Below are 26,861 nucleotides of genomic sequence, written 5' to 3' on the forward strand. Positions count from 1 at the left end.
CACATCAGTCCCTAACCCTCAAGGGGCGTACAATCTAAGGTCCCTAACTCACATTCATACATACACATACTAGGGACAATTTAGACAGGAGCCAATTCACCTACCAGCATGTCTTTGGAGTGTGGGAGGAAACCGGAGTACCTGGAGGAAACCCACGCAGGCACAGGGAGAACATGCAAACTCCAGGCAGGAGGTGCCGTGGCTGGGATTCGAACCAACGACCCTAGTACTGCCAGGCGGAAATGCTAACCATTTAGCCACTGTGCTGCCCAAAAATATAGCAGATTCCTCCATCCACCGTATACAGCATCAAGGGATAAATCTCCCGCTCTGGATTTTTGTATTTTGACAGTTGGCCTCTCCAGCTCTCAAATTTCCTGAACAGCGGCTGCATCTGATTGGTTGCTGTTTGGCCAACAAATTTCCATCCCACTCCTTCGATTTGTTGTTCACCCATTGGGTGGGTTTTTGGGAACTATCAGACATTCATGCAGTACATGGCCAGCTTAAAGTGGTATTAAATCGAGAATCAAAAATGTATTATATCACAGTTTACCAATTCTTAGATATGGTGGCTGCATTAGTCTTTTTTTTTTTTGCCTATATTTTTACCTTGTGATCTGGCCAGTTAGGCTCCGATCACACTTGTGCGACTACAAAGTCGCTTAATTTTCAGTGTAACTTTGGAGTTACATAGTCCGGTTGAAAAAAGTCCATCCAGTTCAGCCAATAGAAGGGAATTTTTTTTTTACAATCCTATATACACAATCCTAGTGTTGATCCAGAGGAAGGCAAAACAACCCCCAATAAAGCATGATCTAATTTGCTGCTGCAGGGGTAAAAATTACTTCCTGATCCCCCGAGAGGCAATCAGATATTCCCTGGATCAACTTTACCTATAAATGTTATATCCAGTTATATTCTGTGTATCTAAGAAAGAATCCAGGACTTTCCTACAGCAATCCACTGAGCTGGCCACAACCAACTCCTGAGGGAGTCTATTCCACATTTTCACGGCTCTTACTGCGAAGAAGCCTTTCCATATTTAGAGATTAAATATCTTTTCCTCCAGACGTAAGGCCTCATGCACACTGGGTGTTTACAGCTGCTGTTTTGGACATCAGACTTTTTTTTTTTTAACTGCCTCTAAACTCCCCTGCATGTTATCCTATGTGTTCATGCACACATAGGCTTTTAGCAGCATTTTCTGGCAAGTGAGTTTTGTGGCAGAAAAAAAATCCACTGCCAGCGTGTTCTGGAGCGGCAGCGTTTTGGCAATAAAAATGCTGACAACTCCTAAACTCTACTAAATTCTCCCATACACTGCTAAACGCTGGTGCCCAGCTTTTAGAAGAGTTTGGGTTTTTTTTTATCCGAGGCCACCAGTGTCCTTAACAACCAGTGAATAGCCAGCCGCTGCGTCCTTCACAACGGATGAGTCATCAGCTGTCAGTGGGAATTCCCGCTGGCACCTGAATGTAAAAATAAACCTTTGCTGGCAATAAGAAATTGTGAAAACAAAGGCGTTGGGTCCCCCCCCCCCCCCCGCCCCCAGTCTATACCAGGCCCTTTGGGCCTACTATGGATTTTAAGGGGAACCCCATGCCAAAATGTAACAAAAAAATTGGTGTGCGATCCCACCATAAAATCCATACCAGACCCTCCCTTAGGTCTGGTATGGATTTTGAGGGGAACCCCATCGCCAAAATATTTTTAAAAATGGCATGAGGTCTCCCCCTAAGATCTATACCAGACCCTTATCCGAGCATGCAGTCCAGCAGGCAAGGAAAGGGGAGGGGAGTGGACAAGTGCCCCCCCTCCTGAACCATACCAGGCCACATGCTCTCAACATGAGGGGGTGCTTTGGGGCAGCCCTCCCCCCAAAGCACCTTGTCCCCTTGATGGGGACAAGGGCTTCTTTCTCACAAACCTAGCTGGTGGTTGTGGGGGTCTGCGGGCTGGGGGCTTATCAGAATCTGGAAGTCCTCTTTAACAATGGGCCCCCAACCTCCCCCTCCCCCCACATGAATGAGTATGGAGTACATAGTACCAGGACAGGTACGTTTCTGTGCCTGTAGGAGCTGCCCATCCTCAGTACATTGTGGGCAGGCGGTCCTTAAAGTGTTACTAGACCCACAACAGTCCAATCAGTCTGTATATGCAGTAAAGCATGCTTGTTATACTCACTGTTGATCCTAAGGAGTTAATCCACTGCATTGTGTAAAAAGGCTGTTTGATCCGGTCTTCTCTGTCCTCCCCAATCCATCTGCTGATAGTACGGAGCTCTCTAGGAGTCACTCTGCACATGCTCAGTTCAGTTTGTATTGCTAGGGAGTTTTTTTTTTTTTGAGAGGGTGCATGTGTTCAGCACAGGGCCAATCAGCGCTGTCCAGACAGAGGGCCAGGGGTCATGCAGTCAGGGGAGAATGTAAACTCCTCCTACAAGATTAACCAATGTTCAGCTGGACACTGACATAAGTCACAAGACTGCTATATACTGCTGATGGGAAAAGGTATTTAGCAGTTTATATTTACTAAAATAATTGCATTTCCATGTTGTGTGTACAGTGGGAGACCAGATATAGTGAATGCAGGGTCCGGGGAGACCAGATATAGTGAATGTAGGGTCCTGAGAGACCAGATATAGGGAATGCAGGGTCCGGGGAGGGTGGATATATAGAATGCAGGGTCCGGGGAGAGTGGATATAGTGAATGCGGGGTCCGGAGAGAGCAGATATAGTGAATGCAGGGTCCGGGGAGAGCAGATATAGTGAATGCAGGGTCCGGGGAGAGCGGATATAGCAAATGCAGGGTCTGGGGAGAGCAGATATAGTGAATGCAGGGTCCGGGGAGAGCGGATATAGCAAATGCAGGGTCCGGGGAGACCGGATATAGCAAATGCAGGGTCCGGGGGAGACCAGATATTGTGAATGCCGGGTCTGGGGAGAGCAGATATAGTGAATGCAGGGTCCGGGGAGAGCAGATATAGTGAATGCAGGGTCCGGGGAGACCGGATATAGGGAATGCAGGGTGCGGGGAGACCGGATATAGTGAATGCAGGGTCCGGGGAGAGCGGATATAGTGAATGCAGGGTGCGGGGAGACCGGATATAGTGAATGCAGGGTGCGGGGAGACCGGATATAGTGAATGCAGTGTGCGGGGAGACCGGATATAGTGAATGCAGTGTGCGGGGAGCCCGGATATAGGGAATGCAGGGTCCGGGGAGCCCGGATATAGGGAATGCAGGGTCCGGGGAGACCGGATATAGGGAATGCAGGGTCCGGGGAGACCGGATATAGGGAATGCAGGGTCCGGGGAGACCGGATATAGGGAATGCAGGGTCCGGGGAGACCGGATATAGGGAATGCAGGGAGACCGGATATAGGGAATGCAGGGTGCGGGGAGACCAAATATAGGGAATGCAGGGTCCGGGGAGACCGGATATAGGGAATGCAGGGTCCGGGGAGACCGGATATAGGGAATGCAGGGTCCGGGGAGACCGGATATAGGGAATGCAGGGTCCGGGGAGACCGGATATAGGGAATGCAGGGTCCGGGGAGACCGGATATAGGGAATGCAGGGTCCGGGGAGACCGGATATAGGGAATGCAGGGTGCGGGGAGACCAAATATAGGGAATGCAGGGTCCGGGGAGACCGGATATAGGGAATGCAGGGTCCGGGGAGACCGGATATAGGGAATGCAGGGTCCGGGGAGACCGGATAAAGGGAATGCAGGGTCCTGGGTATAGTAACACTTTAAGCAGTTATTTCAATTGTATTAATAAATTTGTACTTCTATACTATTTTGTGTATAAGTGCCTAACAACATCCCTAATCTCAGCCAGGACACATCTAATGATTGGTGAGCTGCTATTTATGACATTTTTGGTTTTAGATATAGATGCACATTAAGACCTATGATGAGGAGGACCACCTGTCGGCTTTTAGCGGTCATTTGCCAGCATATGTGTAAAATAGAAGAATCAAGGAATTCAGACAGTTCATCCTTTAGACGCCCTTGATGAATGAAGCCCATTCTCCATGTCAGACATGGTTGTTGTCCTGTTCCGCACATTGTTGGCTTTCCATTGCACAGCAGCCATGTGTTGTATGTACACGGTCTGGGTATGTCTTGTGTGTCTGGTCTTGTAGTATCTTCCTGTGTACTCTGCTCTCTTCTCACTCCTCTATTGTCTCGTAAAATGTTCTCACGTCTTTACCGGAGCTGCTCACCACCGTCCTCTCTTTACAGGTTACATTGAGGCTGCTGTCATCCCTGCAGGGGCCAGGAGGATCCGGGTAGTAGAGGATAAGCCGGCGCACAGCTTTTTGGGTAAACCTTTTAGAAGCTTTTTGGGTGAACTTGACAATCAATGGTCTAGATAATGATTGTGAACTAGTCAATACTATATTTAATTGATGTGTTTGAAGGCACAGATCACATCTGTGAATTTTATTGGAGTCAATTTATAAAGTAGTAAAATAGTATAGCCTTTTTTTTTTCCAGTTTTAGTAAATCACCTCAGTGTGTTCTATGAATGAAGGAGGTGGAGATGGCGCCATCACTGCCCAGCCTCTCCACCTCATCCAATCAAAGAGCGCCTTGCATGGTGCCCATGCAAAGTGAACGCCCCCTTGTGTTCACTATGCAGCGGGGCAGCCGCTCGGTACAGGATCCAGAAGACAGCAGCCATCACTGTAGTAGTGGTGACTACTACAGTGATTCTCTGCTTTCTAGCAACGCCACCAGTATGACATCTGCTTACTTAAATTTGCACAAGCTGGACCAATGTAACTATGCAAAAAAAAAAACCCTACCTGGAATTCAGCTTTACAAAATCTGGCTTGCTGCATTTTTGGTGCATTTAGTAGCAAGTGTGTTTATATAGGGTATAATAGTACTGTGTACGTAAAAAAAGCCATGTACATAATTCTTTCAAGTCCATCATCGAAAATCACTAGAAACATAGATGCAACGTAAATATAGAATGGTGGTTCTCAGCTTTTTTGAGACCAGGGCGTTGTAAATTCTTTCAAACCTTCCATGCCCCAACAGTAAAGAATAAAATTTATAGGAATGCAAAACATGTATTGAAATGCTGGAAGGCTCTCCTTAGGGCTGGGAGTCACTTTGGCGGGATGAGGTTATGGAGTGGTCTAGGAGACACTACAGCTGACTTGGTGGTCCTGTAGGCGATGAGATTTCTGGAGGGGGCTGGGGAGCAGCGTGGGGCACTGTTGGAGTTTGGAGGCACTATGGAGAGCTAGAGGCTATGTAGCAGACGGGGGCATTGTGGGAGGTTGGGGGGCACTGGAGGCTGAGGGCTCTCAGGTGGGAGTCACTGTAGTGGGCGGGGGCTGTGGAGTGGGTTAGGGGGACTCTGTAGCAGACATGGTGTTCCTGTAAGGGATGAGGTTTCTCTAGGAGGCTGGGGAGCACTTTGGGGCACTGTTGGAGTTTGGGGGCACTGGACGATGAGGACTTTCAGACAGGTGTCGCTGTGGGGGTTGCGGAATGGGTTAGGGGGCATTGTGGGAGGTTAGGGGATACTGGAGGCTGAGGGCTTACAGGTGGGAGTCACTGTAGGGGGTGGGGGTTGTGGAGTGTTACGGTTACTTTGCCGCTGGCCTGTAGGGAAATTAGGTTTCTAGAGGAGGCTGGGGAGCAATGTGGGGCACTGTGGAGAGCTGGTGGCTCTGCAGCATGCTGGGGGGCACTGTGGAAGGCTGGGTGTCTCTGTGGGATGTTCGAGGAACTGTAGGCTGAGGGCTTTAAGGCAGGTTTCACTTTGGGGGCTGTGTAGTGGGTGAGGGGACTCTGCAGCAGACTTGCTGGCCCTGTACGGGATGAGGTTTCTTAAGGGGGCTGGGGAGCATGATGGAGCACTGTTGAAGGTTTGGGTCACTATGGAGAGCTGAAAGCTCTGCAACAGATGGGGGGTTAGGGGACTTGGAGACTGGGGGCACTGTGGAGAGTTGGAGGCCCTACAATTGTGGAAAGCTGGGTGACACTATGGGAGGTTGGCGAGAACTGTAGGCTTAGGGCCCTTAGGCACATAGGGGCACTGTGGGCCACTATGAGAGGCACTGTGGAAGGTTAAGGGATCTGCTGCTTTCTGGAGGACCAGGAGAGGGGAGGCTGCGGCCCGGCCTGAGAACCACTGATATAGAGCCATTTGTCCCGGTTAGCTACAGCTCTTTCAGGCTTGATGTGGGCACTGTGGAAGACCGGGTGACACTGTGGGATGTTGGGGGCACTGGAGGCTGAGTGCTTTCAGGCGGATGTCACTGTGGGGTTTGCAGAATGGGTTAGGGGACTGTGCAGCAGACTTGCTGGCCCTGTAGGGGAATTAGGTTCTCAAGGAGGCTGGGGAGCACTTTGGGGCACTGTTGGAGGTTGAGGGCACTGTTGAGAGCTGAAAGCTCTGCAACAGATGGGGGGTTAGGGGACTTGGAGACTGGGGGCACTGTGGAGAGCTGGAGGCCCTACAACTGTGGAAAGCTGGGTGACACTATGGGAGGTTAACAAGCACTGTAGGCTTAGGGCCCTTAGGCAGATAGGGGCACTGTGGGCCACTATGAGGGGCACTGTGGGCCACTAAGAGAGGCACTGTGGAAGGTTAAGGGACCTGTTGCTTTCTGGAGGACCAGGAGAGGGGAGGCTGCTGCCCGGCAGTGCGCTACAGGCTGGTGGCTGAGAACCACTGATATAGAGCCATTTGTCCTGGTTAGCTACAGCTCTTTCTGGCTTGGTAATCATCATCCGTGCAAGATATGGAAGCCAACACTAGTATAGAGTAAGGCTATAGAGTCTATCCAGTCCAGGTTAAGTCGAGGAAGCCAAAAGTTAACAAAATTCAGCATGACTTTCTGAAAACAGGAGTATTTACATGCGCTCACTTCCATCACAAATCCAAAAACCAAGAAGTTTGTCTTTTGTTTACTAAGAATTTCAAAAAGTTATCCATGTAACTTGAGAGAACAGATCAGCCTCCCATTTGAGGCAGTAGAAACCAAATTCAACCTATACAGCCAATGTGTGTTTTGCATATTAAAGGGATGTGTTGTATGCCGAGCAAGTGAGAACTGACCCACATTCATACTATACAGACACCTTCTAGGATTTTTTTTCGATGAAGAAGGGAAAAAAGTCCCTTAAATCATAATATCACATCCCACGCCAACATGTGTGCGGGCACCGGCAACCGTCGACTCATGGACTCTTGTACCTGCAGAAGCCAAAGAAAATAGAATGTTTGCTAAGGAACAAGTCAAGGATATAAGAAGGTAATTTGATGCTTGTAGCCATTTCAGCTCTTGGATGCTGAGTAGCAGCACACGGGCTATAGGTAGCAGAAAAAAGGTTGAGGATTTGGCAACGACTCCGTGGAAAAACTGCAAAATGAGAAAAGAGAATGTGGGAATTCAAGAGAGAACACTGTGGAACGGCGAGCAGAGAGAATTAAAGAAAAATAGACGCAGGCGCAGGGAAGTCAGGACATTCCTATAGAGCACATGTTGTTACTGTCACCAATAAACCGTGGAAAGTATTGGCTGCTGCCCTAAACAAAGTGGGTATTGGCCTGCCGAAATCAGGACTGGTCGCACCGGTAACTAACTATGTGTTTTGTTGTTTTTGTTTTTTTGTTTGTTTTTTTTTTATGCTGAACTTGTTCAGCTCTGAAAGATTCCATCAAGAAATCCATCAACAGTGACTGGAAAATTGAGCTTCCGGGAGAGTTTCAGATTGCAGGAACCACCATCCGATATGTGCGACGGGGACTCTGGGAAAAGATATCCGCTAAAGGACCCACTAAAACACCCCTACACCTGATGGTAATATATTAACATTTTCCTTTTTTTTTTTTCTTGTTTCTTGTAGGTGTATAGGTAGCAATACAACATGCACTGAAATTGTCTGGACACAGAGGTCATGCTTTCACTTTAACCTCCCTAGTGGTCTGATTATGTCCATATTTCTGTGCTCAAAGCGGTACATTTTTTTGCATGGAAATACGTAGTTTTTTTATTGTAGGCCTGTAATTCTTAGGAAAAACACACTGAAATCTGTCCGAACAAGAGTCTAGTAAGCATCCCGAGTTTGATAAAAATTTTAAACACAAAATCCTAAATTATAATTTAATAAATCCTAAAAAATAATGTAATAATAATACATTTAATTCAATAATGTGATCAAACCAAAAACACTGAAATTTGAAATATAGCGCCAAGTTTGCACATCGCTGAGCAAAGTCGCAAAATCATTTTCAGTGTCTGATGACAAATTTCCCCCACGAATCATTATCACTCAATTCTGCAAGTGGTTCTGATTTACTATCGCTGTTCGCTAGCCGGTCTAAAACCGCTTTTGACCTAAAGGGACGCTTTTTGGACGCCATGGACGTTTCTCAGTTTCCAGGCAGAAAGAACAGTAAAAATGCAGGCAGGGCGCCGGACAAAGCACTCGGGACAAAATGTATGTGAAATGGGTTGATACAGGAATGTTATACTATGTGATTTTAGTGTATTTAGTGAATGTCACTTTTTCACATTTTTAAATTTCCCGCCGGTTCCGTCCCCCGTACGTCCTGATTTCGCAGGGAACGGAACCCAGAAGACGGATGCTGGCATCGGCCGGAGGACATTGCGGGGGACACTGCAGGAGGGACATCGCGGGAGTGAAGGACAAGGTAAGTGAAGAAGAGATCCCGGAGCAACGCTGCAGTGTATTCCCGAGTGTAGCTCGGGGTTACCGCTTGTGGTGCTGAAACTTTACCCTGAGCTACACTCGGGAATACCGCCAGGGAGGTTAAAGTGGTTGTAAACCAGTGCAATGAAAAACAAAGCATACCCTTCCATAGTGTGTACTAACCTCAATCCAAAGCAACAAGTGTGGTTCCTATCTGTTCTCTCCTCCCTCTGCTGTCTGCACTTGTGACAGGATATGCCGACACCACAGAATCCCAGGGGACAGCCGAGCCCAGCTCATGTCTCAGATTACACTCAGCTCTCTGCTGTGCAGTATGTGATATCAGATCCCCACCCCCTGCCTTCTGGAACTCATAAATGCTGTGTAGAATGTGTTTTAGGATGCTGTAGAAGAGAGTGAGTTAAGGCTCTGTTCACATACATGTGCTTTCCATTCATTTTGTTTCATTCATTTCCTGCAGAAAAAGGTGCATGCACAATTTTCCTAACGTGACCCGCAGGGTTATTGACCATGCGGTTTCCCTGTGGTTCCGGCACCCGCAAACGCGCTGCTTTTAAAATTGTAAATAAAAGAAAAATGTTTTTAAAAAAAATGTTTAAAAAAATTGAGAGAAATTTTTTTTGAACATTTTTTTTTTAACTGCTTGTCGCCCGCCTGCCATCAATGTGAGGGCGAGCAGTGGCTCTAGGCAAAGCGACGCAATCTTACGTCGCTTCCTATTTCCGAGTATGTGTGCACTCCCTGCTGCCCCCTATGCCGTCCAGGGAGAGAACAACGAACACGGCACCGAGTAAAAGCACTACATTTTACGCACACATTAGATTAGCACATTTAACTCCTTGATCGCCCCTATTAACCCTTTGATTGCCCTGTCACCCATTCAGTGCCATTAGTACAGTGTCAGTATATAGAATTTTTCACTGATCACTGGCGTAGTGACATCAGATAACGTCAGGGTCTGTTAGTGCCCCTCCAAGCCAGGGTAAGCTAGCATTAGATTGCCCACACACCAGGGGCGGACTGACAACTCATGGGGCCCCCAGGCAATAGGGGATGATGGGGCCCCTGTGTCCTTGCCCACACTCAAAGCACACCCAAAAAAGCCTATAAAAAGGTACCAGGGGCATTTTATGGGGGCCCCTTACTGACCCCGGGCCGTCGGGCAAAGCTCAAATGGTCAGTCCGCCCCTGCCGCACACTATCTCACTCACACTATAGGTCGCTGATCACCACCATTACTAGTTTAGTGTTTGTACAGATCAGTATATTGATCATGAACAGAACTATACTAGTGCCCCCTTAGTATAGTGCCCCCAAAAATGCAGTGTTAGCAGGATCGGTCCCGTTCACTGCCACCACTAGCATTCGCCCCCCCACTGTTTTTCACAGAAGATTTGTACCAATTGATTGTGGGCCAGAGCAATTTATACACACAACAATACATCGCCGCCCACCCAATTGCAGCTCTTGCCAGACAATTCGCATGGAAACCTATCACGGCTTTTGAATTTAAAACTTTTTTGGGCCTAACCCTCAAAATGGGCAAAAAAGAATGAATTGCAGTCATAATGGTCCACAGACCCGATTCATCATATGCCCGTGTTTTCTGCTGTTACATACTGTATATACCGAACATGGACCAGCAATGTACTGGGACGTTGCTGGACTTTGAGTGGCTATACCAGGATGATGCCTGCAGCTACAGTCCATCATCCTGGTATCGTATTTTTTTAACTGGCGGTCTGCTTTCATGTAAAAACAATCCTAGCCACTAATTAGCCACTGGATCGCTTTTACAAGCAGTGGGAAATTACTTCCCCCACCCCTCCTGCCGCCTTCCGAGGTTTTCTTGGGCTCTCCCGTCCACCAGGATGTGAAAAATTTGTGGCGAAAAATAAAATGTTTTATTGACCTAGCATGCCTCTCAGCAAATTCCTTGGGGTATCTGCTCACCTTAAAGAGGTCATTTGGGGGTGTTTGTATTGCTCTGGCATTTTAGCACCCCAAGAAATGTGATAGGAAGTCAGGAAGTAAAAGCTGTGTAAATTCCAGTATATACGCCATAGCAGGGGCGGACTGACCATTTGGAAACTCTGGCACTGCCAGAGGGCCCGGGGTCAGTAGGGGGCCCCATGAGATGCCCCTGGTACCTTTTTTCATAGGCTTTTTTGAGTTTGGGCAAGGACACAGGGGCCCCATGATCCTCTATTGCCCGGGGGCCCCATGAGTTGTCAGTCCGCCCGTGTACCATAGTTTGCAGACACTATAACTTTCACACAAACGAATTAATATACATGTATTGGGATTTTTTTTAACCAAAGACATGTAGCAGAATGCATTTTGGCCTAAATGTTTTACTAGCTTTGAGTTTACTGGATGTTTTTTATAACCAAAAGTAAAAAATTTCTTTTTTTCAAAATTTTGGTGTTTTTTCGTTTGTCACAAAAAATAAAAACCCATTGGTGATCAAATGCCACCAAAAGAAAGCTCTATTTGTGTGGGGAACAGCGTTGTATGAACACGCAATTACCAGTTGAAATGGCACAATGCCAAATAGCAAAAAATGGCCTGGTCATTAAGGGGGGTAAATCTTCATGCAAGGGGTTAAGCACACTGCAAGGCTGGTTTGCAGAGAACATTCATTCAAAGTATTTTGCAGCTTCCCAATCTTTAAAAGTGTTGGCTGCATTGGGTTCCTTTTTGAGGATTTGTTTCCCTTTTATTTTCATCTGGTGATCCTGCTTAGGTTATAAAAAATAAAATATCCCAAGCTTTGACCATCTCACAGAGCTCTGTTCAATCCACCATCTGAAAATGGAAAGAGTATGGCACAACTGCAAACCTACCAAGACATGGCCGTCCACCTAAACTGACAGGCCTGGCAAGGAGAGCATTCATCGGGGAAGCAGCCAAGAGGCCCATGGGAACTCTGGAGGAGGTGCAGAGATCAACAGCTCAGGTGGGAGAATCTGTCCTCAGGACAACTATTAGTCGTGCACTCCACAAATCTGGCCTTTATGGAAGAGTGGCAAGAAGAAAGCCATTGTTGAAAGAAAGCCATAAGAAGTCCCATTTGCAGTTTGCAAGAAGCCATGTGGGGGGGACAGCAAACATGTGGAAGAATGGGCTCTGGTCAGAGGAGACCAAAATTTAACTTTTTGGCCTAAAAGCAAAACACTATTTGTGGCAGACTAACACTGCACATCAACCTGAACACACCGTGAAACATGGTGGTGGCAGCATCATGTGGTGGGGATGCATTTTTTTCAGCAGGGACAGGGAATCTGGTCAGAGTTGATGGAAAGATGGATGGAGCCAAATCAAGGGCAATCTTAGAAGAAAACCTGTTAGAGTCTGCAAAAGACTCTTTCTTTAATACTATCAAGTCTTCTGTCCTACTACTTTTACTCTCAATAATTCCATATACTTTTTGGAGGTCCTAAATTTCATCCAGCCACTCCATGTTCTCCTAAACATCTCAGTTTTATCCTCCTCTATACATCTTAATTCCTCCATTCGCACAATACCCTCTACTCTGTCAATCCAATCCTCAATCCTCGGGGCCTCCTTTGCATGCCAAAATTTAGGAATTAAACCCTTTGAAGCACTTAACAAGTGATACAAAGCTTTATTTTTACGTAATACCGAAGCTGAATCAAAATAATAAAATAGGCATTTCCACGGATCTCCTTGAATATCTACCCCACGTATATCCTGAGTATATGTCTCCTAGATTGTAAGCTCGAAAGAGCAGGGCCCTCGATCCCCTCATGTTTTGCATTGTATTGGTATTGTTCTGTCACATGTTCTGTCCCCCTTTGTAATGTACAGCGCTGAGCGAACTATTGGCGCTTTATAAATATTGTATAATAATAATAATAATATAAAGCTATTTCCCTCTAATAATGTTTCAATTTCGGGCAGCTCCACCATACATGCTCCATGCTATCCCTTTCTCCGCACCCTCTCCAACACTCAGGAGAACCCTCCACTTGTTTGTTTACCACACTTGGAGTTAGATACCATCTCGCCATACATTTATAGTTCATTTCAACTATACTCATATTTATAGTCCTATGTGCTAAATCAAAAATAATTTTCCTTTGCTGTGGGTTCAATTCAGCTCCTAATTCCTTCTCCCATTTACCTATATACCTAGGGGGTTCTATTCCATCTAAGTCCATGAGGATCCTATATATCCTTGAGGTCAGATTTTTTGGGGTACCCACCCCATTAATTAGTTTTTCCAGAGGATTAATTTCCTCTAATGACCTCATCGGTTGTGGTAGACTTGCAACAAAATGGTAAAGCTGGTTATACCTCCATTCATCCAACTTAGTGAATACATTTTTCTTTAACATTTGAAACTGGCATAATTTCCCTCCTTTTACATTGTCTTTCAAATGTGCATTGTTATCTTTTATCCATCTTCCCCCTATATTCATGTTTCCTGGTGCAAAGTATTCTGTACCCTCTAATGGGATCAACAACGAATTATATTTCCATTTTTCTATACTGTGTATTCTATCCCACGTGTCTAATACCATCCTAGTCAACTCACCTGTGCCTATATCCAGTGTTCAGAACCTATATTGTATCCATATCATCTTCTGTAATTGTGTTTTACTTAATTCCTCTTCTATTTTTACCCAACTTTTCCTTTGTGTGTTAAAGTTCCAATCCACCACCCGTGATAACAATCGCGCTATATAATAATTCTTCCCTTTAGGTAACCCCAGTCCTCCATTTCCTTTTGCTCTACATAGCATCTCATAATGTATTCTAGGTTTCTTAGTTGCCCAGACAAATTACCGTATTTTTCACTCCATAAGACGCACCTGACCATAAGACGCGCCTAGGTTTTAGAGGAGAAAAACAAAAAAAAATATTCTGAACCAATGGACTGCAAACATAGTACAGGAGATGACCAGAGACTGCGGACACAGTACAGGAGATGACCAGAGACTGCGGTCACAGTACAGGAGATGACCAGAGACTGCGGTCACAGTACAGAAGATGACCAGAGACTGTGGACACAGTACAGGAGATGACCAGAGACTGCGGACACAGTACAGGAGATGACCAGAGACTGCGGACAGTACAGGGATGACCAGATACTGCGGACACGGTACAGGAGATGACCAGAGACTGGGGACACAGTACAGGAGATGACCAGAGACTGGGGACACAGTACAGGAGATGACCAGAGACTGGGGACACAGTACAGGAGATGACCAGAGACTGGGGACACAGTACAGGAGATGACCAGAGACTGGGGACACAGTACAGGAGATGACCAGAGACTGGGGACACAGTACAGGAGATGGACCAGAGACTGGGGACACAGTACAGGAGATGACCAGAGACTGCAGACCGTACAGGGGATGACCAGAGACTGCGGACAGTACAGGAGATGACCAGAGACTGCGGACAGTACAGGAGATGACCAGAGACTGCGGACAGTACAGGGCATGACCAGACAATGCAGACCTTTAGGGAGGGAGGAGGAGCGGGTACCTGAATTTGACAGGTACCCGCTCCCACGTCCGCGGAGTTCTCCTTCCTATACTGTGGGCACTTTGACAGCCGGGTGCCCACTGCGCATGTGCAAGAAGCGCTGCGCTTTGTGAATGGCCCGGCGTCTTTTGGAACCTGTTGTGTCCCAGAAGACACCGGACCATTCACAAAGCGCAGCACTTCTCGCGCATGCGCAGTGGGCACCCGGCTGTCACAGATGCCGGGGTGGGAAGAAGCTGGTGCTGGAAGACTACAGTGCTAGACAGGAACAGGTGATTTCCTGCCGCAGAGAACAGCTGAGCGGCCGGTCCGGTATTCTGACATGGTGGCGGCGGAAATACCGGACCGACCGCTTTATATTTGCGCCATAAGACGCACTGACATTTTCCCCCCTTTTTTGGGGGGGAAAAAGTGCGTCTTATGGAGCGAAAAATACGGTAAGTAATTAAGTAATCTTCCTCCTAACTATGGTGAAAATGATCCCTGGGAGAACAATCGGGAGCATTTGAAATTTATACAATATTTTTGGTAGTATTACCATTTTAACTAAATGTATTCTTTCTATCCATGAGGCCCCACCTTTTGCAGCCTTTTTAACTCCTTTTATTACATTTAATAATGGGATATAATTTACTTGATACATTTTTCTTATTGAAGTAGTTAATTTTATTCTGAGGTACTCTAAATCCTTTTCCCTCCACGTAAATGGAAACGCCTTCTGCAGATTTTTCTTATCTTTCACTGGGAGGTTAATATTGAGAATTTCTGATTTCACTGGGTTTATCTTCAGATTTGATATTGCTCCATATTTTTTTTAATTCTTTCATTAGGTTCGGTAATGGTATTATCGGGTTAACCACATAGAACATGTTGTCTGCATACACAGCGACCTTATGTTCTATATCTCCTACTTTTATCCCTCTTATATCCCTGTTCTTCCTAATCCTTTCTAGGAGTGGCTCTAATGATAACGCAAACAATAAGGGGGACATCCCTGCCTTGTTTCATCGTACATTTTAAAGAATCGTGAGTAGGGAGCATGCTTGCTCAGGTGCCCCCGTAGAAAGCTCATTGCTATGGGGCACTCAGCAGGAGGGAGGGGCCAGGAGCGCCGGCAGGGGACCCGAGAAGAGGTGGATCTGGGCTGCTCTGTTCAAAACCATTACACAAAGCAGGTAAGTATTGACATGTTTGTTTTAAAAAAAAAATAAAATACTTTAGCACAGTGGTTCTCAACCTGTGGGTCGCGACCCCTTTGGGGGTCGAACGACCCTTTCACAGGGGTCCCCTAAGACCATCAGAAAACACATATTTCCGATGTGTAAAGAGCAGCTACTGTGTAGAAAGCAGCTGCTGTGTTGAAAGCAGCTACTCTGTTAAAAGCAGCTACTGTGTTGAAAGCAGCAGTATTGGAGGTAAAACGACACTCATAAATTATAATTACTGGGTAAATAATTTTATGGTTGGGGGTCACCACAACATGAGGAACTGCAGGGTCACGGCATTAGGAAGGTTGAGAACCACTGCTTTAGCATCGCTTTAACCACTTCCCGACTGCCCTATAGCAGAAATACTGCAGGGCGGCACGAGTGCGCAAAATCACGTGTATATACAGTCATGGCCGAAATTGTTGGCACCCTTGATATTTTTCCTGAAAATCAAGTATTTCACACAAAAAAGGTATTGCATTAACACATGTTTTGCTATACACATGTTTATTCCCTTTGTATGTATTGGAACAAATATAAAACAGAGGCAGAAAAGCAAATATGACATAATGTCACACAAAACCCCAAAAATGGGCTGGACAAAAGTATTGGCACCCTTAACTTAATATTTGGTTGCACACCCTTTGGAAAACATAACTGAAATCAGTCGCTTCCTATAACCATCAATAAGCTTCTGACACCTCTCACCCGGAATTTTGGACCACTCTTCCTTTGCAAACAGCTCCAGGTCTCTCTTATTGGAAGGACACCTTTTCCCAACAGCAATTTTAAGATCTCTCCACAGGTGTTCAATGGGATTTAGATCTGGGCTCATTGCTGGCCACTTCAGAACTCTCCAGCGCTTCTTTGCCATCCATTTCTGAGTGCTTTTTGACGTATGTTTGGGGTCATTGTCCTGCTGGAAGACCCAGGATCTTGGACGCAAACCCAGCTTTCTGACACTGGGCCCTACAGTGCGACCCAAAATCCTTTGGTAATCCTCAGATTTCATGATGCCTTGCACACAGTCAAGGCACCCAGTGCCAGAGGCAGCAAAACAACCCCAAAACATCATTGAACCTCCACCATATTTTACCGTAGGTACTGTGTTTTGTTCTTTGTAGGCCTCATTCCGTTTTCGGTAAACAGTAGAATGATGTGCTTTACCGAAAAGCTCTATCTTGGTCTCATCTGTCCACAAGACGTTTTCCCAGAAGGCTTTTGGCTTACTCAAGTACATTTTGGCAAACTGTAGTCTTGCTTTTTTATGTCTCTGTGTCAGCAGTGGGGTCCTCCTGGGTCTCCTGCCATAGCGTTTCATTTCATTTAAATGTCGACGGATAGTTCGCGCTGACACTGATGCTCCCTGAGCCTGCAGGACAGCTTGAATGTCTTTGGAACATGTTTGGGGCTGCTTATCCACCATCCGGACTATTCTGCGTTGCAATCTTTCATCAATTTTCCTCATCCGTCCACGACCAGGGAGATTAGCTACAGTGCCATGGGTTGCAAACTTCTTGATAATGTTGCGCACTGTGGACAAAGGCAAATCTAGTTCTCTGGAGATGGACTTGTAACCTTGAGATTGTTGATATTTTGCCACAATTTTGGTTCTCAGGTCCTCAGACAGTTCTCGTCTCCTCTTTCTGTTGTCCATGCTTAGTGTGGCACAGACAGACACACAATGCAAAGGTTAAGTGAACGTCTCTCCTTTTTATCTGCTTTCAGGTGTGATTTCTATATTGCCCACACCTGTTACTTGCCCCAGGTGAGTTTACAGGAGCATCACATGCTTGTAACATTCTTATTTATCCGCAGTTGTGAAAGGGTGCCAATACTTTTGTCCAGCCCATTTTTGGAGGTTTGTGTGACATTATGTCGAATTTGCTTTCTTTCCTCCCTTTTTTTGTTTTGTCCCAATAAACACAAAGGGAATAAACATGTGTATAGCAAAACATGTGTTAATGCAATACGTTTCGTGAGAAATACATGATTTCCTGGAGAAATATCAAGGGTGCCAACAATTTCGGCCATGACTGTAGGTGATTTTGCATTTCCAGATAGGGGGCGCGAGTTTGCCCTGCCCGCACCACCAGCCACGGCTGTCAATCACCGGGTTCCAGCTGGTAATTACTCACCGGCGCCCGGTGATTTCCGACAATCACCGACGGGGAGGAGGACTGTTTGTTTACTAACAGTTCTCCTCCTTGTCAGCTCGGGTACACTGCTACAGCCATCCCAATCAGTGTGCTTACAGTGAAGCACACAGACACCGCCCCCTAGTAAAACACTCCCAGCACACAGTTAACCCTTTTGATCGCCCCTCATGTTAACCCCTTCCTGCCCAGTGCCATTAGTACAGTGTCAGTGCTTTTTTTTAGCACTGATCATTGTATTGGTGTCATTGGGAATGTCAGTGACACCAAGTCAGTTCCCTCCAGTGTCAGAATGTCCGCCGCAGTCTCGCTATAAGTCGCTGATTGCTCCCATTAATAATAAAAATAAAAATCCCAGTATCTATACCGTCATTTGTAAATGCTATAACTTTCACATAAACCAATTAATTTACATGTATTGGGATTTTTCTTTTAGTAAAGAAATGTAGCAGGATGCATTTTGATGTAAATTTATGATGCAATTTGAATTTTTTATTTTTTTTACTGGACATGTTTAATAGCAAAAAATCAAAAATATTGTTTTTTATCACAAAATTGTCGGTTTTTTTTAAAGTGCAAAAAATTGAAACCGCACAGGCAATCAAATACCACCTAAGGAAAGCTCAATCCATGGGAAAAAAGGATGTCAAATTCATTTGAGTGCAGCATTGCATGACCGTGTAATTGTCAGTTAAAGTACGGCAGTGCCAGAATGCAAAAAATGGCCCCGTCAGGAAGGGGGGTAAATAATCTGGAGGGCAAGTGGTTAAAGCACGGGTGTCAAACTGGCAGTCCTCCAGCTGTTGCCAAACTACAAGTCCCATGAGGCATTGCAAGACTGACAGTTACAGGCATGACTCCGAAAGGCAGAGGCATGATGGGACTTGTAGTTTCACAACAGCTGGAGGGCCACCAGTTTGACATCCCTGCTTTAAAGCATTTCCTATGGAAATTTTTTGTTTCTGTAGTTTGTTGCCATTCCACAGGTGTGCGCAGTTTTAAAGGTTGATGTGTTAGGTATCTTTTTACTCAGTGTAACATATTTTACACATTACAAAACAATAGGGTATTATATTGTGTTTGTGTGTGCTAAAATTCATTCACCTGTATTTTTTTCCCCCAAAAAAAATTGTGTTTAACCACTTCCCATCCAGCCCATGTATATAAACGGCCGGACGGGAGCAGTGCAGGAGCATGTAGCCATTTATAAACGTCCTCCCGCTTCCCTGCCTGTGCGCGCTCCCAGGGAGCGCGCGGCACCGCAATCCAGTGGATCCGGAGGACACAGCCGAACACCAATTGCTGTAGGGACCTCTGTGTGAGGTCTCGATCATGTGATCCCTGATTGGCCAATCGGTGATCACATGGACAGTGGTATACAAGATGTCACTTCCTGACATCATTGCTTACTACTAATTAAATCTGTGAATGATCACAGAGATCACATGGTACAAGGCTATAAACAGCCTTGTACCATGTGACAAGCTGTGACCAATCACAGCTCTCACAGTATTTCTCAATGGCTACAAGAATGTAGCCAGAGAGGAGGAGAAATTATTGCTTTTACAGCCTGCTTTTACAATGTAAAAAAAAAAAAATCTTCATCACCCCCTACAGATAGTACAGTGTCACTATGATGACACTGTACTGCTAGGGTGACAGTATGTTAAAAAAAAAAAATCTATAAAAAATAAAATTGTAAAAAAAAATTTAGAAAAATTATAAATTTGGTTATAAACTAATTTGTTTTTTTTTTTTTTTACTAAAAAGTATACATTTTGGCCAAGATTTATGAAGAAAATTGCTTGGACTTTTTCATTTATATAGCAAAAAAATAAAAATCCCAGTGGTGAATAAATACCACCAAAATAAAGTTTTATCTGTCTAACAAAAAATGCTAAAAAATTCATATGGGTACAGTGTTGCATGACCGCGCAATCGTCATTCAAAGTGCGATAGCGCTGAAAGCTGAAAATCGGCCTGGACAGGAAGGCGGTGAAAGTGTCCGGACTGGAAGTGGTTAACAAATCGCTGCACAAATGTCATGTGAGAGAAAAAAGTGCAACAACCAACATTTTTTTCTCCCGGGCCTTTGCTTTCAGAAAATGTATAATGTGTGGGGGTTCTAACGCAGGCCATAGACTGGTCAAAAACCGTCCGTTTTAAAAAAAAAAAACAAAAAAAACAAAAATGAAAAATCAGTCGTTCAATAGGCCGACGTTACCACCAACGGTAAAAAAAAATCAACCAATTTTCGTCCCATCTACGGCCGGCATTTAATTACTTCTGTCCCTGCAGAGAGCTCCGCTATTATATTTGACATGAAAATTATTGCGGTTGCAACAATGTATCCATTTCGGATACAGATGTTTTTATTCGGATACAAATAGATACATTGTTGCAACCGCAATACTAATTCATGTCAAATATAATAGCAGACTGGAATTCTTATTCTTTTTCTTCCTCTTCTGTTTCTTCTTTTTCTTCTTCTTGCAGGTCACGTCTCATGCGCAGTTTTTTTTATCGGTAAAACGATCGGCAGATTTGCCCATTATTGCCTGGAAAATCGGCCGATCCGCAAAATCGGCTGATTTTTTTCCAACTTTACCGATAAAAAAAGATGTGCCAAAACCCCGAACAATGGCCAACCAATTAACCCACTAATGGTGCGAAAATCGGCCGATTTTCTTTTTTTTTTATTTTCTGCCGAAAAATTGGACGGATATCGACCAGTCTATGGCCTGCAGAAGTAAATATCTAATTACATAAAAAAATGGATTTTTATGAGAAGTGTCAGAATAAACCTGGGAGGCAGTAGTCGCACCAGGTGGGTTTGTTTGCCACAAGAGCTTGCAGTCTACAGCCAGGTGACACCATATCCAGCGACCGTTGTCTTGCATGCACACAACAACCCTTTGCTGATGGTTCTGAATTCTCACATGATGAAAATCCTAGTCTGAACTATTCTGGTGCTTTTGTTTTTCTGGGCGTCTATCCCAGCGCAGACAAAGCTCTCCGATTCTTTCAGCCGGCATAGCAGTTCAAAGAATCTTTCCATGAACTGACAAACACTCGGGGAGGGAAATGACACCCAACAGCACCTCGCGTAGGAAATGGCCGGGCTGCGAAAACATAATCAAAGGGAGGACTGAAAGGGGAAGCTGTGAATAGAGGGCTGCTGTTCAAACAATGCAGAGCGAGGCGCTGCAGCTCCAACGCAGGCCATTGTTGGCGGCATCAGAAAACAATTAGCCACCCGCATCGGAACCAAGCTTCATCCAAAGCTGCCTGACGAGGAGTTGCATTGACGGGGGAAAGCCTTAGAAGTAAATAGATTTCAGGGCTGTCTGCTTATTGCAACAAAAAGTCAACTGATAAAAATGGCTTTTCAACACTCTGGCTACCAAGTATTCTCTAAATCAGGGTCTCCAAACTGCGGCCCGAGGGCCGGATGTGGCCCTTTGCTAGCCTTTATCCTTCCCTTGGGGCACTATTCTTCCCAATGATATGAAGCCGTATTCCTCCCGCTGACACCGACGATGGGGCGCCATTCCTCCCGCTGACACCGACGGTGGGGCACCATTCCTCCCGCTGACACCGACGGTGGGGCACCATTCCTCCCGCTGACACCGACGATGGGGCACCATTCCTCCCGCTGACACCGACGATGGGGCGCCATTCCTCCCGCTGACACCGACGGTGGGGCGCCATTCCTCCCGCTGACACCGACGGTGGGGCGCCATTCCTCCCGCTGACACAGACGATGGGGCGCCATTCCTCCCGCTGACACCGACGATGGGGCGCCATTCCTCCCGCTGACACCGACGATGGGGCGCCATTCCTCCCGCTGACACCGACGGTGGGGCACCATTCCTCCCGCTGACACCGACGATGGGGCACCATTCCTCCCACTGATACCCAGGTTTGTTGGGATAAACAAACCTACTAGTGTGCTGTTGTTTTATTCCTTTTGCAGTTACTCTACCGCCATGGCCTGTATTCACACTCACCATGTAAGACTGCATAGCTAAAGAAAAAGCATGCTGAAGCTCGTTTAAAGTTTGCTGCACAACATTTAGACAAGCCTGCAAAATACTGCGAGAATATAGTCTGGTCAGATGAGACCAAAATTGAACTCTTTGGCTGCCATGATACTCACCATGTTTGGAGGTCAAATGGCACTGCACATCACCCCAAGCACACCATCCCAACAGTGAAGCATGGAGGTGGGAACATCATGGTGTGGGGCTGTTTTTTAGCATACGGTACTGGCAAACTTCATATCGTTGAAGGAAGGATGAATGGAAAAATGGACCAAGACATTCTTCATACAAAAATCTGCTGCCATCTACCAGGATGATGAAACGAGGGTGGACATTTCAGCAAGACAATGATCCCAAACACAAAGCCAAGGAAACTCTCAATTGGTTTCAAAGAAAGAAGAAAAAGCTGCTAGAATGGCCCAGCCAATCACCTGACTTGAACTCAATAGAAAATCTATGGAAATCTATGGAAAGAACTAAAGATCAGAGAAGACACCCAAGGAACCTTCAAGATTTGAAGACTGTGTGGAAAAATGGGCCAAAATCACACCTGAGTAATGCATGCCACTAGTTTCTGCATACAGGAGGTGAGAGGTGTCTTGAAGCTGTCATTACCAACAAAGGATTTTGTATGAAGTGTTAAATAAATGTCAGTTAACGTGTTCAATACTTTTTCCCGTGTCTTTTAATTTTATTAACTTTAATTTATGAATTTATTTGTTTTGGTTTCTTTGTATGTATGGATTGCATGGGTTGTTACCGACATTTGGTGAAAATTTCATGTCAATATCACCTTTAAAAATATATTTACAGAGAAAACTGCTGGCGTATTCAATATTTATTTTACCCGCTGTATGTACTTTGGCAAAAGAGCGAGGGCTTTAACAACAGCATTCAGGGACTACTGTACAGCAGTGGAATTGAATCTAGGGGGGGTGATCAGTGCATCGGGGTGGCTTTTACTGGAACCGATCCCCTGTGTGTCTGTCCCTGCAACAGCTGAAAGCTGGTTTCTTCTCCTCTTTCTCCTGCTGGCTCTCAGCTGCTGCAGGGAGACACAGAGTATTGGTTCCAGTAATTGCACCCTGCTGCACCAATCACTCTGCCTGTGCACCATCCTCTTTCCCCTGCTTCCCGGGCCTCCCTGTGTGCCCCCCCACCCTGCAGCACTGCCAGATTCCATCCTCTCCTGCTGGTTGCTGCAGGCACACAGGGTGGGGGATCTTCATAATGGAGAGCAGGGGAAGGGACTGGTAACTGTCATAGACGGCTCCTTGTCTCTGGTAATAATTGGGTGCCAGCAGGATGGGCTTCCAATAGGGATGCACCGATGCCGAGTACTTGTACGCGTGAAAATTCTCCCAATACCGGAAACCAATGCTTTCCGGTGTGATTTGTGTCAATACAAAATGCAAATTGCACCACAAAGAATAGCATGCGATTCGCACAGGAATGCGATTTCTGTATAAATTGCATGCGCTTTCCCCACTGCTCCTGTGTGAACCCAGGCTTGTCATAGTCTGAGTTCACACAGGAGCAGTGCAGGAAACCTCCCTGCAGGCATCCCATGCTGAGCTGAGAGTGGGAGTGTGGGGATGTATACCATGGAGGCAGATGCCCTGGATTTTCAGCTGCAGGAGAGGAGAGAAAGCAGTGGGGATTTGAAATCCCCTTTACTTTCTCTCCTTTCCTTGCAGGGTTGACAGTACAGGCAAGAGGGCTTTTGATTGTCAACACCATCACATGGACAGTGCTGACCAATCAGAAGCCGTGTAGCTTGTATTGTAATCCCTTCAAGGAGAGGAGAGAAAACCTTGGAGATTTCAAATCCTCAGACCTGTCAAGCAGCTTTTTCTCCTCTCCTTGCAGGGATGACAGTTTGGGCTAGAGGGCTTTTGATTGGTCAGTACTGTCTAATGGACAGTGCTGACCAATCAGAAACCGTCTAGCACACTCTGTCAAGTGACCTGTCAAGCAGCTTTCTCTCCTGTCCTTGCAGGGATGATAGAGGGGACTAGACAGCTTCTGATTGGTCAGTACTGTCCATGAGACGGTACTGGCCATTCAAAAGCTCTCTAGCCCAAACTGTCATCCCTGCAAGGAGAGGAGAGAGAGCTACTTGACAGGTCTGAGAATTTGAAATCTCCACCGCTTTCTCTCTTCTCCTTGAAGGGGTGACAGTACATGCTAGGCGGCTCCTGATTGGTCAGCACTGTCCATGTGATGATGTTGACCAACCAAAAGCCCTCTAGTCTTTCTCTCCATTCTGAGGAGAGAAAGCCGCGGGGATTTTAAGAATCGCATTCTTGTTCAAATCGCATTCTATTCTTTGCAGTACCATCCACGTCCATAATTTTGTATTCATGCAAATCGCACCACAAAGTATTGGTACTCGGTATCGTCGAGTACTTGACCGAAAGTATTCGTACTCGTTGATCAAAAGCAGGTCTTGGTGCATCCTTAGCTTACGATCATGTCTACTGTGACAGCCAGTCACAGTGGTCACATGATCAGGCAGTCTCTCCCGCCCCTGGCATAAGGACCCAGTTAAAGGGACGCCAGGGCTGAGAAAGGGTTAAGCAACGTCTGGTTGGCTTCATATTTATAGGAAGTACATAACCCTTTAAGGGGTCAGATATACATAATTGGTGGATTCAGAGGTACACCGTTGAAGCTATATATGAATCTTGGCTTGAGTATTGTTTCCCCTGATACTTCCCAAGCCTTCTCTATAGTCCTTTAATATGAAGATCAGTCTCATTTATCAGTGTGAGTGCTAGGGCTTGACTTTTAAAAAGTAAGGCTTAGTTGAAGAAAATGGGAAAAAAAGCACCGGACCTATAAGGTTATCTTCTTGGTATTGCTTAAAGTATTCATGCAAATAATCTGGTTCCTGCGCAGGTGACTTCTACACCCCAGATTATCTCCACCCAGATTATCTCCATGGTCTCCTTGGTTTGTAGTATCATATAGCAAAAATGGAAATCGAAGCGCCACACCACTGCAAAGAGGTCCAAGTACAACTTTATTCCAGTAAAAGTCAGTGGGACATTCCAAAGAGTATCCAACGCGTTTCGGCAGTCCATCAAGGCTTGATTGAACACAATATAAATGGACTAGAAGTAAACTAGAAATTCAATGTTTTTTTTTCTTCCAGTGTGATTACAAGCACAAGCTTTGCCAGCAGCTGGTATGGACCACTAAAAAACATGGATACATAGTCTGGCTGAAAAAGGACAAAAGTCCATCCAGTTCAACCATTAAAAAAAAAAAAAAAAAAAAGTTATAATCCTATACAATGCAAAAAAAACCCTTTTTGGATTACTCCTCTGACTTTTATTGGAATACATTCGTAACTTAACCACTTAGCAGTGGTGTGAGGCTTCAATTTCCATGTTTGATTAAATTACACTACACACCAAGGAGACTGTGGAGATCCTCTGGAGTGTAGAATCCACTTGCCAAGGGACCAGATTACTTACATCAACATCAATGCTTTATTCAAACCAAAATACCAATACTAAGATAATAAATAAGAGCTAATTAAACAGTATATCATATAGGCATGCGCTAAAAATATATACAACACCAAATAATTAAGTGTCCATATTAAAACTGTGAAAGTCCAAAAAATCAAAAAATTCCATTGTGAACTGTGAGTGATCCACCACCAAATGAATGAAATAAACTCACCAGAGCTAAATGCTGATCAGATTATAGACCAGCAACAGCGCTTGTGCTCTGGGAGCGATGAATGCAACGATTTCCAAATATTAGATGAAATAAGTAATCAAATCCTGATGATCAATAATGGCAGTCGGCATAAAGAACAGCATATCTCTATCAGAAGCAATACTCTGCAGCCAAAAATCTTATATTATATCTCTCCTTTCAAATCCATCTCTCCATAATGTATAAGGTAAGGGCGTGGCCTACTCGATGCTGACCTCAGGACGTTCTGTTCCTATTGTGTGCCGGAGGTGATCCGCGGTGAGCGGGGATCCTCGTTTCTCAGTTGCTGTGTATCGCTGTTTAAGCTGGTGTCTGTCTGGACACCCTTCTTGTGAATGTATTGGAGATTTTATTAAACATATACCTTTTATAAAAACGTATTGCACCATTATATTTCTTTCTTTTGTCCCTGAGTGCACCTTATACATTATGGAGAGATGGATTTGAAAGGAGAGATATAATATAAGATCTTTGGCTGCAGAGTATTGCTTCTGATAGAGATATGCTGTTCTTTATGCCGACTGCCATTATTGATCATCAGGATTTGATTACTTATTTCATCTAATATTTGGAAATCGTTGCATTCATTGCTCCCAGAGCACAAGCGCTGTTGCTGGTCTATAATCTGATCAGCATTTAGCTCTGGTGAGTTTATTTAATTCATTTGGTGGTGGATCACTCACAGTTCACAATGGAATTTTTTGATTTTTTGGACTTTCACAGTTTTAATATGGACACTTAATTATTTGGTGTTGTATATATTTTTAGCGCATGCCTATATGATATACTGTTTTTAATTTGCCAAATTTTATTTATTTATAATTTTGGTTGGGTGTTGCTGCTTTATACACAAGTTTTATATATATTTTTTTGACACATATACATTAACGCTTTTTTCTATTTTTCTTGAATAAATAAGAGCTGCAGGACAATAATAAGATAATAGCCCGGTGCTATTTTTTCACTTCACGAAGCTTGAATTTTAGGCTCCATTCTGTAGGCGAAGCATCTTTAGTTATTTTTGGTCTTTTTGTTTTTCTTTCTTTTTTTGTACATGCATTGCTGTGCATTTTTGCTCACAATTTAGATTTGAGCTTTTTTTGTTTTGTTTTTTTAGCCTATGCAAAGCTAGGTACTAGGCAAGAAAATGTTTGAAAAACACAAGTTACTTGTGTTTTGTATGTTTTTTTTTCGGTGCTCCAGTTGAAGTCTGTTGGGGCCAGATGCAATACTCTTCCCTAAAAGAAGCCTGTGTACTTTTTTAGTGTCAAGCCTCAGGCTCAGATGTGAATGGGCACCATTGAATATAATGGAAATCCTATTGATGAGTGTTGAGATGCTTCTGGTGAAGCTTCATATTGCACAGGTGTGGACAGGACCTTACTGCAGAAGTCAGGGTTTGAATCATTTTAGCGGGCCTCTGTCTGGTTCTGCTGGTGGTTTTGGCATGTGATTTTTACTGTCCGTAAATTTTGCCTTTTCAATATTTTAACTG

General features: G+C 45.0%; 1 protein-coding gene across 2 annotated transcripts in view; it reads left to right on the plus strand.

The window, feature by feature from the left end:
- ADAMTS17 (ADAM metallopeptidase with thrombospondin type 1 motif 17) overlaps window positions 1-26,861 on the plus strand; it is a 508,325-nt gene that overhangs the window by 385,064 nt on the left and 96,400 nt on the right. For both annotated transcript variants that reach the window (XM_089655532.1, XM_089655533.1), the window contains 2 exons: window positions 4,253-4,333; window positions 7,679-7,836. In XM_089655532.1, the coding sequence (XP_089511658.1) occupies window positions 4,253-4,333; window positions 7,679-7,836 (239 nt within the window). The remainder of the gene's footprint in view (window positions 1-4,252; window positions 4,334-7,678; window positions 7,837-26,861) is intronic.

This window comes from Staurois parvus, unplaced genomic scaffold, assembly GCF_062004578.1.
Source record: "Staurois parvus isolate SC_StPar_1 unplaced genomic scaffold, SC_StPar_1.0 ptg000845l, whole genome shotgun sequence".
Lineage (NCBI taxonomy): Eukaryota > Metazoa > Chordata > Amphibia > Anura > Ranidae > Staurois > Staurois parvus.